The following is a 17,384-nucleotide window of genomic DNA, read 5'->3' on the forward strand; positions in this document are numbered from 1 at the left end:
AGTATCCCATTATGGACCCCAAGCACTGCCAGGAGGGACTCCTTAGTGCAGAGCCAGAAGTGACTCCTGAGAAGTGCCAAGTGTGGCCAAAAAACCAAAAGAGGGGCTGGAGCGATAGAACAGCGGGTAGGGCATTTCCTTGCATGCGACCAACCCGGGTTTGATCCCTGGCATCCTATATGGTCCCCCAAGCACTGCCAACAGTAACTCCTGAGTGCAATGCCAGGAGTAACCCCTGAGCACAATGCCAGGAATAACCCCTGAGCATCGCTGGGTGTGACCCAAAAAGCAAAAACAACAACAACCCCCCCCCCAAAAAAAGAAAATAAGAGCAGTGAGGGACTGGAGACAAGTGTTCAACACTTAGCAGATGCTTTGCATGTGGCAGACCCAGGTTCAATCCCTGACACCACATGATCTATCCATCCCCCAAGCACAGCATGGGTATGAGTATGATGAGTACTGATCATACTGATGAGTGTGAGGGGGAGAGAAATAGGGAGATGGAGATGATGGTATGAGGAAGAGGAAGCTGAGGAGTAGGAGGGAGAGAGGGATATTGAGAGGGAGGGAGGGGGAGAGATGGGGAAGAGAGGGGGATGGAGGGGAGAAAAAGGGGCGTGGAAGAAGGGCAGAGAGAGGGTGGGAGAGGGGAGAGATTGAGAGGAGAGAGTGGGAGAGGGAGGGGAAAGAGGGAGGAAAAGCAAAAAGAGGGAGAGGGAGGAGAGAAGAAGAGGAAGGAAGGAGAGAGAGAGAGCGCAGAGCCAGGAGTAGCCCTGGAGCACTTCAATGTATAACCCAACACCCAAAACAGTTTTGTAAAGTGTGCAATTATCCCAGTAGGAGCTGAGGCCCAGGGCGACTTTTTCTCTCTCTAGCCAGAGAAGGTTTCTGTGCTAAGAGGTTGTATTAGTTCAGAAGTTGAAAGAGAAAGGGAAGGGCACCAGGTAATTTAGACTATGGGTCATTTAAAATCTCACCAAGGGTAGGGTAGACAGTCAGATAAATAATGGAAATGACTGGACGGGAGCATGAGAACACTTAAAAGAACCGAAAAAACCCCACTGTGCTTCCACAGGACAGAGCAATTTCACTTCTTAGTATCTACCCCGTGGGTTCAAAAACCCTATTCAGTAAAAACCTTTGCTCTATGTGCAATGCAGCACTATTCACAACAGTCCAAATCTGGAGACAACCCACCTGTCCAAGAATAGATGACTGGATAAAGAAACTATGGAACATTTACACAACAGAATGCTACCTGGGTGAAATCATGCAATTTGTTGCTGCGGGGATAGATCTGGATCTGGAGCATACCACGCTGAATGACATTGGTCAGAAGGAAAGGGACAGACACAGAGCCACCTCCCTCATAAGTGGGATATAAAGAAACACAGTGGGCCTGAGTCATAGTACAGTGGATAGGGTACTCACCTTGCACACAGCTGACCCTGGTTCATCCCTGCACCCCAAATGGTCTCCCACACCAAGCCCGCCAGGAATGATTCCTGAGTGTAGAGCCAGGAGTAACCCTTGAGCACTGTCAGTTGTGCCCCCACCAGAAAAAAGCACCTAGCACTGTAGCACTGTACTGTTGTTCATGGATTTGCTCCAGAGTGCACCAGTAAGGGCTCCATTGTGAGACTTGTTGTTACTGTTGTTACATTGTGAGATGTTGTTACTTGTTATGTTTTTGGAATATCAATGGCTTCATTGTGAGACTTGTAACATTGTAAGACTTTTGTTACTGTCTTTGGCATGTCAAGTCTCCATTGTGAGACTTGTTCTTACCGTGTTACATTGTGGGACTTGTTGTTACTTATTATTACTGTTTCCTAAGGAGCTTGCCAGGTTCTGCCATTTGGGCTGAATACTCTCCCTTGCGGGGCTCTCCACAGCGGCACAGGGGCGGAGGAATCCAACCCTACCCACTGTGCTATCGCTCTGGCCCAGAAAAAAGCACAGTAGGGAAATAACAAATGCCCAGAGGCAACAGAAGCCAAGAACCAGTCTTCAGAGCAGAGCTGACCTCCCAGGGGGATGGAAAGCTGTGTGCACAATACCCTGTAATCAACGGTTTTGTAAATCAAAAGGGTTTTGCAAGGAAAAGGAAAGTTAAGGAGGTCTGGCAGCTTGGGAGACAGCAGGAGAGCAGCAGTTCTCACTGGTTTGCAGGTGGCAAGGAGACAAACAAGGAGCAGAGATGGGGCCTTGGGCTGAGAGCAGCCTTTAAAGGTAAACCCCAGTGGCCCACCAGACACAGAAGCAGTGAGAGCAGCCAGTATACACAAGGCTGGCACACACAGGCACTAGTGTGAGGCCTGGGCATCCAAACTAGCTCCTTAAAGCTATTCAATACGGAACTCTCAACTTGAAAAGCAATCTGGAGCTTTGTTTTGTTTTTGTTCTTTTGGGGGGTGGGGGCAGCACCTGGCAGTGTTCAGGGCTTCCTCCTGGTCCTGAACTCAGGGATCACTCCTGGGGATCAGGGGACTATATGCGGTGCCAAGGAAGAAACCGGAGTGGCCCATGTGCAGGATAAGTGCTAGGTCTACCTGCTATGCTATCTACCACTCACCCCAACATCTGGAGCTTTGTATGGTAATTTTCCATACAGAATTCAAGGACCCACTCAGAAACTCAACCAGTTTCTCAGCAACAGAATGAGCAAACGCTGCTGAAGAGAGGACAGCCTGCCCAGCCCAGGGATCCTGAGAAACAAAAGGGGACAAAACCCTCCTGGGGTTGCCTTACACACAGGTCAGCACTGGTTTTCTCTTGAAGGGAAGCACTTAACTCAAACATACAAGTTCTTACTCCAAAAGAGGCACTACTGCAGACCTAAGCACAGAAAGATGGGCACCACAAAGCACTTCATTGAGGAACACAAACAACCCAGACAGTAACTAAGCCAGCAGACACCAAGAGGAAACAGCACAACCCTGAAACCAGCATGAATTACCCTGATTAGAACTCAGATCTGCATGGAAAAATGCAAAAGATCACACCCTAAGCAGTTAGAAAAAGTAGAGGCGGGAAAGAGAATGCAGGCAAAAAAGGACCTGAAAAAAGGCAGAAGTTGGGGTCCGAGAGATAGTACAGTGAGTAGGGTACTTGCCTTGCATGCTGCTGACTCAGATTCAATCTCTGGTACCCCTAGTCCAAGTCCACCAGGACTGATCCTGATCTGCAGAGCTGGGAGTAATCCTTGAGTGCCAAGGGGTGTGTTCCTTCTTCTCCCCCCCCCCCCCCCAAGAAAAGATAGGAGTTGCTGGGCTGCCAGTCCGTGGTTTCTTTTTTTTTGCTTTTTGGGTCACACCCAGTTGATGCTCAGGGGTTACTCCTGGCTCTACACTCAGGAATCACTCCTGGCGGTGCTTGGGGGACCATGTGGGATGCTAGGAATTGAACCCGGGTCAGCCGTGTTCAAGGCAAATGCCCTACCAGCTGCGTTATTGCTCCAGCCCCGGTAGTCCGTGGTTTCTAAGCGTGGCGGAGGGGCTTTCCAATTCCTCCTGCCCAGCTCTCTGCCAGGAGCAGCTGAGTCTTTGGGTGATTTGGGTGAAGAATGCGGGGATGCCAAGGTGCAAGAGAAATAGGTGGGTTGTGAACACGTTAGTTTTGGTTGCCTGTGTCTAGCTAACTGTGCATGTCAGGCAGGCAGTTGGAGATGAAGTTCCGAAGCTTGGGATGATCTGTACTATCTTGTACTGGGCAGTAACGACACTGAAAATAGACAATGGCTCACTTGCCACATGCCAAGCGAACAGAATTTGAAAACGTGCTTCACACGAATTACCTGAGTCTCCCCCAAACTCAATGAGGTTGCACCTATTGCTACACAGTTTTCCAGTTGGCTATTATACACACAGGACAGAAACCCAATTCTTCCAACATTGATGACTCTCCCTATCCCCATTTTAGACATCAGGCAGAGCAAGGCATTATGGACATGGTTCAGTGGTTAGTACACACACGCTTGAGGCTTTTGTTCACACCCTGGCCACCACCACCTCCAAGTTCAAAAGGAAAGGGAAGCTTAGAAATATCATATAAAATTCCCAAAGTCACACAGTAAGTATCAAAGACGGTACATGAAGACGGATCTTTTCTATCCTCAGCATGTGCTGAGCTAAAGCCATGGGGAAGGCAGTGTCCAGGAAGGCATACTGGGGAGAGAAAGGTGGCGAATTCCACTATATAATGCATCAGTGTTGGGGGAGCAGAAAGGATGGAAGGGACAGGAGAGGGAGTGAGACATGACAAATGGCAAAAGCCAAAGCCTAGCAAGAGTTGAAAGGAGAAACACTCCAGATGGTGTGCAACGAGGAAGCTGCTGCACCAAAGTTTTAGTTTGCCGTGAGTGGTGAGGAAGGAACAATTACAGCCTTTTCTTTGGACAGGCTTGACAAGGGTGACAGATGTAAGAGGGGTGAGTGAAAGGTTTTGCTTGCTTGCTCCCCCTCCCCTTTCTTTCTGAGATGACAGTACTTCCTAAAAGGAAAGAGCTAGAGGAATGGCGATAGCTGGACACCGAGGAAACAACGTGTTTGCCGAGCAAGGTCTGTGCACCCGCACCCGATGCAGGGAAAAGACGACAGCTCAGTTAACATGAAGTTAGCACTGAGCTGACCAACTTAGTGCCACAGAGCCTGGATCATCTCCCGCCACTGATGGTGGGAGGAGAGGACATGACTTGTTTTGACCGTGCTTCACGAAAGCAGAGGCCCAAAAATTAACTGGTCCTGTGCCGCTCTTAGGGTAAGCAGCAGTAGAGTAGACCAAAAAGCAGAGAGCAAGTGAAGATGTGGGAGCATGCGCAAGAGAAAAATCAAAGTAGACTGAGAATTCTTCTTTTGTTTTTCTGCTTTTGGGCCACAGCCAGTGATGCTCAGGGGTTATTCTGGCTCTGCATTCAGGAATCACGCCTGACAGCTCTGGGGACCATACAGGATGCTGGAGATCAAACGAGGTGGGGGGGGGGGGCATGTGTGCAGGGCACGGTGATGGGAGAATGCCCAGAAAAATGGGCCAAAATGAAAAATGAAGTATCCTAGTAGTTGCTTCTTCATCTGACTTTCCTAGTGTCAACACGTTTTTCAGCCACAAATGTGGATCTGCACAAACTGGACTATTCCCTGGCCACGCTCATCAGAGTAGAGGGATCCCCTCCCTGGCTGCAGAGTTTGCACCATGCAAAATTCCAGCACACGTACCTTTTCAGCAACTGTGTGAGAGTCAGATCCGCTGTACCCAAATTTTGAGTCACTCCTTTGGGGGCTAAATTAGAGGGGAAAACAGAACTGAGGTAACTAAAGCATAACAGTTGTAGTTTTTCAGCAAAAGCTTCGAGACAAGTAAACTGGAGGGGAAATAAACCGAGGCTGGAGCGGTGTCCATACACTTGTTAGGAACACATGGGATACTTCACTGGTAGAGTGCAGTTTTAGACAAGACAAAGTCAAGGATGGTCCCGGGTAACATAGAAGTGGGCTTGGAAAGCACACAGTCAGCTCTGCTGGCAAATGTATAGGACACAGAGCTTTGCCACCTGTATCAATCCAGGTACAGCAGATGTGAGATTGTTGCAGGGTCCACCAGGGGAGGCAGGACACTACTGACCATTTTGATGGGCTACTGACTCCTAAAATACACATGTTCTGCCAGCTAGAAAATGACTGCTATCCCATTTGTCATTTCAGGGGCGAGAGAACTGAAAATGCATCAAGCGATAAAACGGAAATTAAGGGCACCACGCCTAAAACCTGTGGATGGTGTTTAATTGGATCCATCGAGTTCTCTTTAGAAGAGGTTCCACAGCTCTTGTAACTTAAGGTCTTTGTGCCCGAATTCCGTTTTTCACATCAGGTCCTAAGTATCTCAACTGATTGGCATCCCACCTGGAAGCGTGGGGCAGATCGCCTTGCAGGGCGCGGGGTTGGGGGGTGGGGGTGGAATTCAAACCTTAATGTCCAGGGAGCTCTGGCTTCGTTCATAAAGGTAACTGAAAATAAAGGGCATACAGGCCCGATACTGTGAAAGCTGTCAAAACGGAGGGAACGGGTGCCTAAGAGATGCGCGAACAGTCTCACCTTGTGTCATCATTCAACTGGAGAGGGAGAAAGCAGAGAACAATTAGTGAGCACATTCGGAGCGTGACACGCACAGGCACGCGGATGACGCGAAACTTGGGGCCGGGGGCCCGGAGCAGTGCAGGAGGGGCCGGAGGGGGGGCGCTGGGGGCTGTACAGAACGAAGTTCTGTGCCATCAGGCGGGGGGGGGTGGGGGGCCGCAGGGCCGCGGGGGCTTCTGCATCCCCCGCCCGCGTCGTCGCGGGTCTGGGCTGCGCGCAGGGGGGAGGCGGGAGACGCGGCGCCGCGGTGGCGATCGGCGGCTTCTGCGGAGCGCGGCGCCCTGGCCACGGCGCAGGGGCGCCGGCGGGCCCGGGCCCGAGGGGGAGCGAAGCCACGAGAAGCCACGAGAAGCCCGGCCGGCCGCGCGGGCCTCGGCGGCCGCGCGCGGGCGGGCGGGCGGGCAGGGGGCGCCGCGGGCAGCGGCCGGGCGGGGCGGGCCGGGCCGGGCCGGGCGCGCTTACCTCCCCGATGCACAGCCCCATCACCTCCTCCTTCTCGGTGCTCAGCGCGTGGTTGAGGCACACGAGGAAGGCGTCCGACTCCAGATGCACCGCCTGCACGGCCTGAGCCACCTGCAGCGCCATCTTGGCCGGCCGGGGCGGGGCGGGGCGAGGGGCGGCGCGGCGGCCGGGGGCGGGCCGGGCGGCACCGGGGAGGCGGCGGGGAGGCGGCGCCGCGGGGCTCCGGGGCGCCCATCTTGCCCGCCCGCCCGCCCGCCCGCCGCGGCCTACGGCGCAGCCGGGCCCGCCGCGCCCCGAGTGGCCGCCGGGCGGCTCCGCCCCTGCCGCGCCGCTCGCGCGCGCCCAGCCCCCGAGCCCCGTAGCCCCGGCCCGGCCCGCTTCCGGCCCGGCCCGCGCCGCCTCCCTCCGGTTCGGTGACCTCGGCCGGCCGGACTGGGCGCCACTGGCCCCGAGGGGGAGCCCGCCAGGGTTAGCCTCGCTCTTCCCGGGGCGGATCAGTTAGGCCACGAAACGTTACATTCATGTGAGTAACCTCCTCGGAGGCACAGCCGTGTCGTATCCGCCAAGTGTCACCCGGTAGCCAGGTCGCCGCCGCTCTCTAAAGCCGTGAGGTGTCCGTGTCCCCGCCGCCGGGAGGGAAGGGGGGCGCGGGGGCGGCGCCGCGTCGTCTAGGTGGGGTGCGGCGCGGCGCGGCGCAGCAGGTACCCAGACGCCCCGCGAGGCTCCCGGGGGCCCTAGAGACTCGGTGAAACTCTCGGTCGGAGCGATGGCAGGAGCCGCGGTGAGAGCGCAGAGCTTCCGACTCCCAAGGTTACGAGTCACACGCCGATTTTAAGGACGGTTTCGGAGTCCAAGAACACCCCCGCCAGGCCGCCTCCGCAGCCCTGCGGTGTGGATGTGCGTTTGATCTGGGGTTCTGCTTCCTGCGCACTTTGGAAGCCAGGCAGATATGGCAGTACTGGAAAGGGAACTGTCCCGAGGTACTTCTTGAAGTTGATGCTTTGCTCTTTTCTCCCGAGTCAGTTGCAAGCCCGGTCTCTGCAAACAGGGGACCCGCATCCCCCGCACCGTATGCGATACTGGCAGCCTCCTTGTTTCCCTAGTGCTGAAGGGGCCCAGCTTGCCTTGAGTAATTTAGAGAATCGTGAAGCTGGGGCGACAGTTCAAGAACGCACTGACATCGGACTCGGCCAAATGTGCCCCGGAGCTTACGTATTACAGCATATATTGTTTCCAACAACTTTTGCCAGTTCCTGTGCCTGCTTGGCAGGGCCCAGGAGGGCTGTGTTTGCGGACGGGATGCTTTAAGTTGACAGGGTCCTTTAGGCACCTTCAAGATGAAGACCACCCTTTCTTTGTTCCTGTTACTGATGTCACAGTCCAGAGTGGCATTCTCTAACCTTTAGCATGCCCGTGGCAGCCTTTGACAGCACTAAGCCTTTGATTGCAGATGCAAAATAAAGCCATTGACCGACTCGACACACTTACATGCAAGCCGCTCTCCCAAGCATTTCTAGACCTCCTGTAACGTAAGCTGTCTCGCCTTGCAATCAGACTGCAACTTCCTAGCTATGCACTCCCCATGCAAATGACCTAACTTGTCTTCATTCCCTCACCTTTACCTGGGAGCCATCTAATTGGGTGGTTGTAAACACTGAGTATACACGAAGCTTTTAGAAAGACCTATTAGGATGAATGTTCTCTAATTCTCATTTTTTTCATGGTTTGGGGGCCACACCTAGTGATGCTCATGGCTTACTCCTGGATCTACACTCTGAAGTTACTCCTGGTGGTTCTGGGGGTGGGGAGACCATACAGGATGCCCAGGGTTGAACCCACGTTGGCTGGTCAGCTACATGCAAGGCAAGCGCGCCCAACTGGCTGTAATATGGCTCCAGCCCCTAATTCTCTCTCTATCTGAACCTGAGACAATGAGATTAGGCCAGCTCAGGACGCTGAGAATCAGAATCAGACTCCTCAGACCCCACTGCACTGGGGCTGGAGATAGGGGGCGGATTCCACTATTGTAACTGACTGCATTGTATTCTTTTAAACAAGTGTAGTCAACTGGTTACTGTTTCAAAAGTGTTCAGATACCTGAAAATGAAAACAGTTTATACTTTGTTACAAGAGGGATAGTAGTTCATTCTGTAAAGTAAAATTGCTACTTAAGGAAGTCTTGTGTTGGATGTCATCCATTGAAGACATCATTTTAAAACTGTGGTACTCAGAAATGATCAAGCCCACCGTGATCTCTAGCCATGACACCTGTGGGGACGGTCTGGTGTTTTGCCTTCCTTGATGGCAGAGCTATTTAAATCCTTTGATTCCAGTTGACTCTGCAGCTAGTTAGTTGTATTCTGTCAGAACAAATTTATGATCTGTTCTTGCACATTATACTAAGTTTGTCTTCAGATTGTTTGCTTTGGGCTTTGGGTTCTTTGGGGTGGGGGGATGGAGCCACACTCAGTGGTCTTTGGGGCTACTCCTGGTAGTGCTCAGGGAACCATACTCGGTGGCAGGGATCTAACTGGGACTGGCCACATGCCATACAAATGCCATCACCCTTGTGTTCTTCTCTCTGGGCCCTATCTTCAGGTTTTAAGATATTTTTTTCTTCAAAGTTGTTCAAAATAGAGTTGTTTCAGATTAAAGCATTCTTCATACTAGAAGGGGTTGTGAACTTTATGAACAAGTTTTGTGGAGAAAAAAGTCTCAGAGGGAACGTTAAAGTCTCCTTATAGGCGTAACTTGCCTGAGCTTGTCCTGTGCGAATATGCCCTAAGACTTTACCGGGGTCCCAGATTTCCTTGATCGGGGAGTTTAGGGAGAGTCTTCTAAGAATCGCCATCAAGAGCCAAGGTCCCTCTCCTACAACTGGGACTCTGTGCGCTTTGATTTTAATCCCTCTCAGCCTTTGCTTTTTCTGCTGATGAGCTGCTTGCTTCACTCTCCTGGTACTTCTGTGTCCCTGATACGTGACTGTAGTTGCCTTTCTCGGGCCTTCCTACTCTCTCGGGTGGCGGTTTGCGGCGGTTTGTTCAAAGGCCTGTGGGTTACAGCAGCACATCACACTGCCTTTCTTCTTCGATGTGCTTGTGATTCATGGGCTTTCTTTCACAGTAACAAACCATCACCTCCGATTGGTTTGCCCTCCATTCCCCTACAATTATTTCCTTTTTATGTCAGTTTGGTCGGTAAAATTTTGCTTTCCTTTCAAAACAAATTCAGATGTCAGTATGCTCAGCTGTTGAGATGGTCCTGAAACTCTTAATGCTTGCTTTCTACTTTTAAAATGATGTGTTGACCCCACTTTTTTCTTTTTATAATTTTTAATTGAATCACAGTGAGACACAGTTACAAAGTTCTTCGTGATTGGGTTTCAGTCATATAATGTTTCAAAACCCGTCCCTTCACTAGTGTACATTTCCCACTACCAATGTCCCCAGTTTCTCTCCAGCCCCTCCCCCACCTGCCTGGGTGACAGGCACTTCTCTCTCTCTTTCTCTTCCCTCTCTCCCCTCCCCCCTTTTGGGCATTATGGTTTGCAATACAGACACTAAAGGTGAAAGGTTATCTTGAATATCCCTTTACCTGCTTTCCACACTCAGTTCTTGTCCAGAGTGATCATTTTTATTGTTGTCATACTAGGCCCTTCTATATCCTAACTGCCCTTTGCTCCACACACACTTGTGGCCAGTTTCCAACCATTGACCAGTCCTCCTGGTTCCCGTTTTTCCTGACCTTGGATATTTGTCTCATACTATTTTTTATATCCCTCCCACACACTCTTTTGTTTTGTACTCAATCCCAGGTTTTAATATATATTGGGATTTACTGGATTTTTATTTTTGCCCTTTCCAAGATCCTGGAAAGAAGGGAAGGCAGCTAAGTAGAGAGAGTAAGAGGGAAATTGTCTGCCATAGAGGTAGGGGGAGGGTTGAGACAGGGTGGGGAGGGATACTGGGGGCATTGGTGGTAGAAATTGTACACTGATTGAGGGATGGGTGTTCGATCATTGTATGACTGAAACTCAAACGTGAAAGTTTCTTGGTGATTCAATTAAAAAGAAGGGAAGGCCAGAACAATTATACATGCTAAGCGGAAAAATTGGCTTTGACAGACAGTACATTTTTTAATCTCACACCTACTGAATCAGTCTCTGCCTATGTGGCCTTCTTCTCTTTCTCTTTCACCGCATTGTCTGAGTAGGACTTGAAGCTTTCGTGCCAAGTATCGTAGCACTGCTTTTGAGGAGCTTGTAGTGCCTTATTTAGGGGGAGACACAACTTAGAAGCTGAGCAGATGCACAAAGCTCTTTAGAAATCGAGTTCTGAGAGCACATCCATGCTAAGTAATCTGAAGAAGCCTGAATTTGGAGAAGGCAGGCCCCTGTGCTTTGCTGCCATAGTGATGAGGTCAGCGGAGGCCTGGGGAAGCCTTAGGCCATTGGAGAGCCCAAGGACATTGAGCTGGAAATGAGCCTGGTGCTGGGAGATAGTTTGTCTCGAACGTGGTGGGAGTGCTGCTTGCTGGAATGTAGGGAGTAACTCAAGAGGGAGAAAGCTGAGAGAACTTGGAGCTCTCGGTCTGCACGGACGGACGAGGTGGAGATGCCATTGAGAGAAAGGAGCATGTGGGTAAGGAGAAAGGGGTTTGAAAGAAGGGGGTGCTCTAAGGCAGTGGCTCTCCAGGTGGCGTGCTCGTGGGAATCACCTGAGCTGACTTAGCATGCCTGAAGCCGGGGCTCCTCCCGCAGAATATTCTGCTGTCATGTCACGGTTGTGATTTGGCCCTTACCCGTATCACTAGGAATATCAGAAGCAAGAACTGTGAAAGCCCTCTGGGCTGTTCACAGGAGTGTTTGGGGACAAGCTCCAGTGTGCTCGACCCAGAGCCACTTGGGGCCAGTGTGCAGCCCAAGCACGATGCTCGGAGCAGTCACTAAAATCAGACCACGGCGTCAGTCTTCACGGGCATTTCCTCCTGCCGCTTTAAGGAAAGGAAAGGTTTGTGTGAGAGAAAGAAGGTAGTCGGACTCAGCTGGCAGGAGGCCCTAGTTTCCACCTCAGCAGTGCTATGTACGTATTTACATGTGTGTTTCTATTCCCCCTAACATGAAAACCCCCTTCTGGAAATGCTCACCCGCTCTAATTAACCTTTCTAATGAAACTGATCTGTGTCATTTGAACTTCATACAAATTCTTGATATTAATTCAAAAAGCCATCCACAGGTGTCAGCTTTCACACTCTTTATTTTTTTTTTTTTGAGCCCCACCTGGTAGTGCTCAGGGCTGACTCCTGGCAGGGCTTATGGGACCATTTGGGGTCCCATGAATCAAACCCAGGCCAGCTGCATGCAAGGCAAGGTAAACACCCTACCTGCTATACTATCACTCCGGCCCCTTGCATCTTACCATTTAACATGGCAGCTGTCTGCAAGTGGCTTTGCCCTAGAACCCTGGCATGCTTGTGTCTGTCATTTGCTTTCCTGCCTGAGTAGGTGTATTCATCGGCATACCTTGTGCTTATTGCTAAGTCCATGTTGTCAGAGGCTGCTTTGGGAACACAAACAGACTGTGGCCAGCTGCCTCCAGTTTGGTCCTACGTGGCTACAGAAATCGGCCGAACTCTCAGCGCTTCACAGTCCACAGTTAGCATTGCCCGAGGCTCTGAGTATCACTCCAGTGTCTTGCAGGCAGCCCTGAGACGTTCTCAGTTATATTTATGCTGTGCAGGAAAATATAGCCAAGGTTTGATTCTGGTTGGTGGCTCTAATACCAGATCACCTTGCTCACGAACTGGTGAGTTTCCTCAAAGCCAACAAGTCACACCTGTGTCCTGTGCGCGGGTGCTGCAGGCTTAGGTGGAGAAAAGCAGGGCTAGAATTGGAACCCACAGCCCAGGATGGCAGGAGAGGATGTGGGGGCTCCACCCGATCGCCTCTGGGTTCACCAAGAGGGTATCTACCGAGACGAATACCAGCGCACTTGGGTGGCCGTCGTGGAAGAGGTAACTCTGTGTTCTGCTTATTTATCAATTCTGCTTTCAAACAACTTTCTGTCCAGTCTTAGTGTTCTGAAGTCTGGTTTCATTTTTGATGATCTCTTTTTATTAGGAGACGGATGCCCTAAGGGCACGAGTCCAGCAAGTTCAGGTGCCCTTAGGTGACGCAGCTAGGCCAAGTCACCTCCTCACTTCCCAGCTACCTCTCATGTGGCAACTCTACCCCCACGAGCGCTACATGGATAACAACTCTCGCTTGTGGCAGATCCAGCATCACTTAATGGTACACATGTTGTTTGACCCTTTGCCTTTTCTTGAGTTGCCCGTAGCAGAGTACTCTCTAAACTTTTCTTCTCCTGGCAGGTCAGGGGCGTACAGGAGCTGTTGCTTAAGCTTTTGCCTGATGATTAACCTGGTATGTGTTTCTGTTTCTCCTTTCCACCGCACCCCCATTCTTTTCCACTGGATTCTGCTGTGGTGAGTTTCATGATCTGTTTTCTTTTCCAGGGGCTGGGATTCTCAGAAGATATGCTCCTCTGTTCTGTTCAGTATATGGCAAATACTTCGTCCACCACTGCAGTTCACCCACCCGTGGGCCTTTGGGAGGGAGTAGGTTGAAAAACTGTGCAAGGACACAGAAGTTTAGGAAGGGTCATGAAGAATACCACCAGTGGAACTGCAGAGAGAGGGTCACACAGGTAGAAAGTGAGTCACAGAAGCACTTAGGCAGGAGCCCTAACTTGAAATTGACTCCTTCGGAGATTGCCATAGAATCTTTAATGGACATCATCAGCTGGAACTGGGGTCTGATGAAGCGCATAGAAGTCAGCACCTGCTACAGAATCGTTGCCCCATCACCAAGGACCTGGTACTGATTTCGAGAGAAGAGAGCAGCTCCTAGCAGCATCAACATCTGTGTGTCGCTTATTTGCCCTGCCACAATTCACCTGCCTTTCCTTCTCCCATCCTGTAAATATCCCGAGTTTTTGCTCCGGTGTTTCCCATCCCAGTACTGACCCAACTTGGACATAAGGAGAACTTAGGGAGCTCTGCAACAAAAAGAAGTGATTGAATTAACATTAGCTGCAAAGGCCCCTGGGCCTTTTTCCTTTCTGAAATCGCATCTTCAAAGTATTAGAAGTTGCTGATCAAAATCATGGGCACTTAAATTCATTTTCTGATTATAGTTACTTTAAAGAAGTTGGTTTCTGTAAGGGTTCCAAAAACCATTTTTGCTGCTTAACCAGACTTTTCTCAGGAAGTGTTACTATTGCCGATTTCTAGAAAAGCATTTCCTACCTGATAGTTTCCTGAGTTAACACAGTCATAACAGTATATGTATATATTAAAAGCAAGCCTTGACTTAAAAGCTCTTGGGAATAGTAACTACCATGTATTGCGTCCTGAGTGCTTTGCAGGCACTAGTTCTATGTACTTTCTCATGTTTTCCCTATTTTATCCCTCCATCAAGGCATTCAGGTAGGTGTGACCCCCTTTTACACGGAACTAATAAGGAAAAAGGCACAATCCATCAAATCATTGACCGGGGGGTTTTGTGAATGCAAAGCCAGGATGTAGGCAGGCACCTCGGACTATTGCTTTGCTTCTCTCACCCAGGGCTGCTGAAACCTTTTCCTTCTGAGTTCCTCTTTTTACTGGAGAAATGCAATACAGGCCAGCACTGCCAGAAACACATCAAATTCTTGCCACGGTTGATTTTGAGAAATTTGGGGGGTTGCTGCACATTCAGAAACCTCTTATTGTTCCCAAATTTTCATGACCCCCACCCTGACATTCAATTATGTGACCCCAATATTTGGTCATGACCAACAGCTTAGGAATCAAAACGCTGTTGGGGACCTCAATGACATCCAGATGAGCGGAGTGAATTCACCTATTTTCCTAAGTGAATTAAATGGTTCTGAGAAAGAAGTGGTTGGCCCTATGAATGGAAAGGAGTCGTTTGTAATGTATGTGTTTGCCAGCCAGTGTAGGACATACTGGTAGACTCAGGAAAGTCTCAAGGGCTCAAAATCGAGAAGGACTTTGAAGTCTTCATAGATAAAGGCCAGTAAAAATCCTTTCTCTTATTTTAGTTTTCTGGATATGCCGCAGAAGGATCCGTGCCAGAAGCAAGCCTGTGAAATACAGAAATGTTTACAAGGTAGTACGTTAAAAGCTTTTATTTTTTACTTTTTCTGTGGACTAACTGCAAGAGACATATCATTCTTTCTCAAAAAACTATGTTAACTCAGAATGTAATGCTTTGTGATTAATATTTTTCTCACTATCATCAAAGACAGTGAAAAAAAGTGATCTAAACTTAGGGTTTGAAATCCTTGTTGTTCATGAGAATCAACCAGAAAGCTTTTAAATAATGTAAAAACAAATTTACAGAAGTCAAGCAAGGGTCGGAGACATGGTACAGTGGGAAGGGCTCTCTTACCTTGCAGAAAATGAACCCAGGTTCAATCCCTGACATCCCATATGGATCTCTGAGTACCATCAGGAGTAATTTCTGAGTGCAGAGCCAGGAGTAACCTCTGAACATTGCCTGGTGTGGCCCCAAAACCAATAGATAAAGAAGTCAAGCTTTAAAAAAATGCCAAGGTAGGAAAATCCACTCATAGTTGTTAACACAGTATATCAAAGGGAAAAAGCACTGAAGCTGGGACAATTATTAAATCAGACTTTCTAGCATGGAGTATGTGCAGGAATCTCTAAAAAGCTAACCAGGTGGTTTTAATATGCAATGAGCATGGAAAATTACTGAGGAGAACAAAGTCTTTTTAGTTTGTGTTCGGTTTGGTTTCGGTATTTTTGGTTCGGGGGTCACATCCATTGGTGCTCAGGGTTTACTCCTGGCTATGTGTTGAGGAATCACTTTTGACATGACTCTGGGGACCTTCTTGTGCTGCTGGGTGTGCTGTGTGCAAGGTAAGCACCCTCCCTGCTGTACCAGCTCCTATTTTTTAGTATTTATGTTTACATTTATGGTTTTGATGTCCAAAGTTACTGCACCTTCACTACCACTAAAGTGCCCAAGACCCTATATCGATGTCCTTATCTCACTGCTAGTGAACTTCTTCCTTTCTCCCCTACCCCCTTAACTTCCTCCCCTCATTGCATCTAGTTTTATGAAGCAATGCCAAGGGTTGATTATCATTTGAACTGTCTATTCCTTTCTTTCATTTCTCTATACCATTGGATGAGTGAGATCATCTGGTATTTGTTCTTATTTCACCAAATACCCTCGAGTCCAGTCAAAGTCAAAACAAACTTCCCAATATTTCATCTTTTCTTAGAGCTGATTAGTAGGCCATTGTGTATGTGTATTACAGCTTTTGATTTCCTGAATAAGATGCTATTTAAGAGAATAAAACTGAGGGGTGAATGGGTGGGAAGCCCCCCACAGTATGAGAGGGGATCCTAAGCAGGACTCCCAACACAACCTCTTTATCTACTCATCTATCCTTGAACATTTGGGTGTTCCAACTTCTGGCCCTTGTCCTTTGCTCTGCAATGAACTTAAGCAGCCAAATATATTTTTGAATAAATATTTCTGGGAATAAATTCCCAAGCAGTAGAATTGTTGGGTCATGTAGAAGCTCTTTTTATAGAAGTGTCTATACTGTTTTTCCATAAATGAGGAACCAGATCGCATTTCCACCAATAGTCCAGCAGTGAACTAGGGTTTTGTTTTTTTTTTTACCACGTACCCATTTCCAATACTGTTTGTTTGATCTTTTTGATATATGCAGTTTTCATTGGTATGAGATGACATCACATTGTGCTCTGACTTGCATTTCCCTGATGATAAGTGATGAGGGACATGTTTACATATACCTCCCGGCTGTCTATATGTTCTTTTCAGAGAAGTGTCTTTTTGTTCCCTTTCCCCATTTTCAATGGGGATGTTTTGTTATTGTGAGCTTTTGAGTGCTTTATATAGCCCCTAATCTGATGTATGATGTGCAACTATTTTCTCCCATTCAGTAAAGTGTCTTTTAAAATTGTTTTAAATAATGTAGGAGCATTGCCATTTATTCAGCCATTGATTAAGCTGACTGAATCGGGCATGAACTCCACAAGTAGAGTGTTCTTTTACCTTAGGTTTCTTTTGCCATGCAAAGCGTTTAGTTTGAACTTGTGTCATTTGCTTATTCCTGCTCTTGTTCTTTGCTAATGGAATCGTATCATTGACGATGCCCCAAGGTCCGTAGCCAAGAATTTTGCATGTGTTTTCCTCAATGTATCTTATGGACTCTGATCTAACTTTGAGGTTGTTAGTGGACTTTGAACTCACGTTTGTGGATGGCATGATATAGGAAGCCATTTCCTTTTCTGCATGTGGTTATCCACATTTTCCAGCACCATTTATTGAAAAGGCTTTCCTGCTCGACTCCATGCATCCAGCTCCTTTGTCATAAATTAACTCTGGAGGTTCATCTCTGGGACCTCAGTTCTAATCTTTTGCTCAGTCTATCCTTATTCCAGTACCAGACACTTTTGATCATTACAGCGTTATAGTCTAATTTGCAGTGAGGAAATGTGATACCTTTCACCTTCTTTTTTTCTTAGAATGGCTTTGACTGTTCAAGGAGTTTTATGATTCCATACAAATATATTAGTATTCTAAGTCCTTGAGGAATGCCATCAGAATTTTTATGAGGATTATGTTGAATCTGTATAATAGTTTGGATAAGGACAGTCATTTGGACAATGTTAATTTCTCCAATTCATGAACATGGGCTATTTTTTCACTTTCTGGAATTCTCTTCT

At 48.6% G+C, this 17,384-nt stretch overlaps 2 protein-coding genes across 5 annotated transcripts in view; one reads left to right on the top strand and one right to left on the bottom strand.

Annotated features, from left to right (window-relative positions):
• Positions 1-6,841, bottom strand: part of BRCC3 (BRCA1/BRCA2-containing complex subunit 3) — a 48,953-nt gene extending 42,112 nt beyond the window's left edge. The window contains exons 1-3 of the mRNA XM_056128865.1: positions 6,597-6,841; positions 6,093-6,109; positions 5,217-5,280 (exon numbers count right to left, since the gene is read on the bottom strand). Of these exons, the coding sequence (XP_055984840.1) occupies positions 5,217-5,280; positions 6,093-6,109; positions 6,597-6,719 (204 nt within the window). The 5' untranslated portion in view covers positions 6,720-6,841. The remainder of the gene's footprint in view (positions 1-5,216; positions 5,281-6,092; positions 6,110-6,596) is intronic.
• A 112-nt stretch (positions 6,842-6,953) lies between these two features.
• MTCP1 (mature T cell proliferation 1) lies at positions 6,954-14,726 on the top strand. 4 transcript variants are annotated; one of them, XM_056128864.1, is made up of 5 exons: positions 6,954-7,119; positions 12,457-12,608; positions 12,715-12,885; positions 12,966-13,017; positions 13,110-13,567. In XM_056128864.1, the coding sequence occupies exons 2-4, from the start codon at positions 12,504-12,506 to the stop codon at positions 13,011-13,013; spliced, it is 324 nt and encodes a 107-aa protein (XP_055984839.1). In that variant the 5' UTR covers positions 6,954-7,119; positions 12,457-12,503; the 3' UTR covers positions 13,014-13,017; positions 13,110-13,567. The 4 variants fall into 4 exon arrangements, 3 of the variants coding, with proteins under 3 accessions (XP_055984839.1, XP_055984838.1, XP_055984837.1); XM_056128863.1 differs by lacking the exon at positions 6,954-7,119 and adding an exon at positions 7,127-7,576; XR_008794473.1 differs by lacking the exon at positions 6,954-7,119 and adding an exon at positions 14,699-14,726 and having other exon boundaries at positions 11,448-12,608; positions 13,110-13,211.
• Positions 14,727-17,384: the final 2,658 nt, after the last annotated feature.

Source organism: Sorex fumeus, unplaced genomic scaffold (genome assembly GCF_029834395.1).
Source record: "Sorex fumeus unplaced genomic scaffold, SorFum_2.1 ptg000070l, whole genome shotgun sequence".
NCBI classification, from domain to species: Eukaryota; Metazoa; Chordata; class Mammalia; order Eulipotyphla; family Soricidae; genus Sorex; species Sorex fumeus.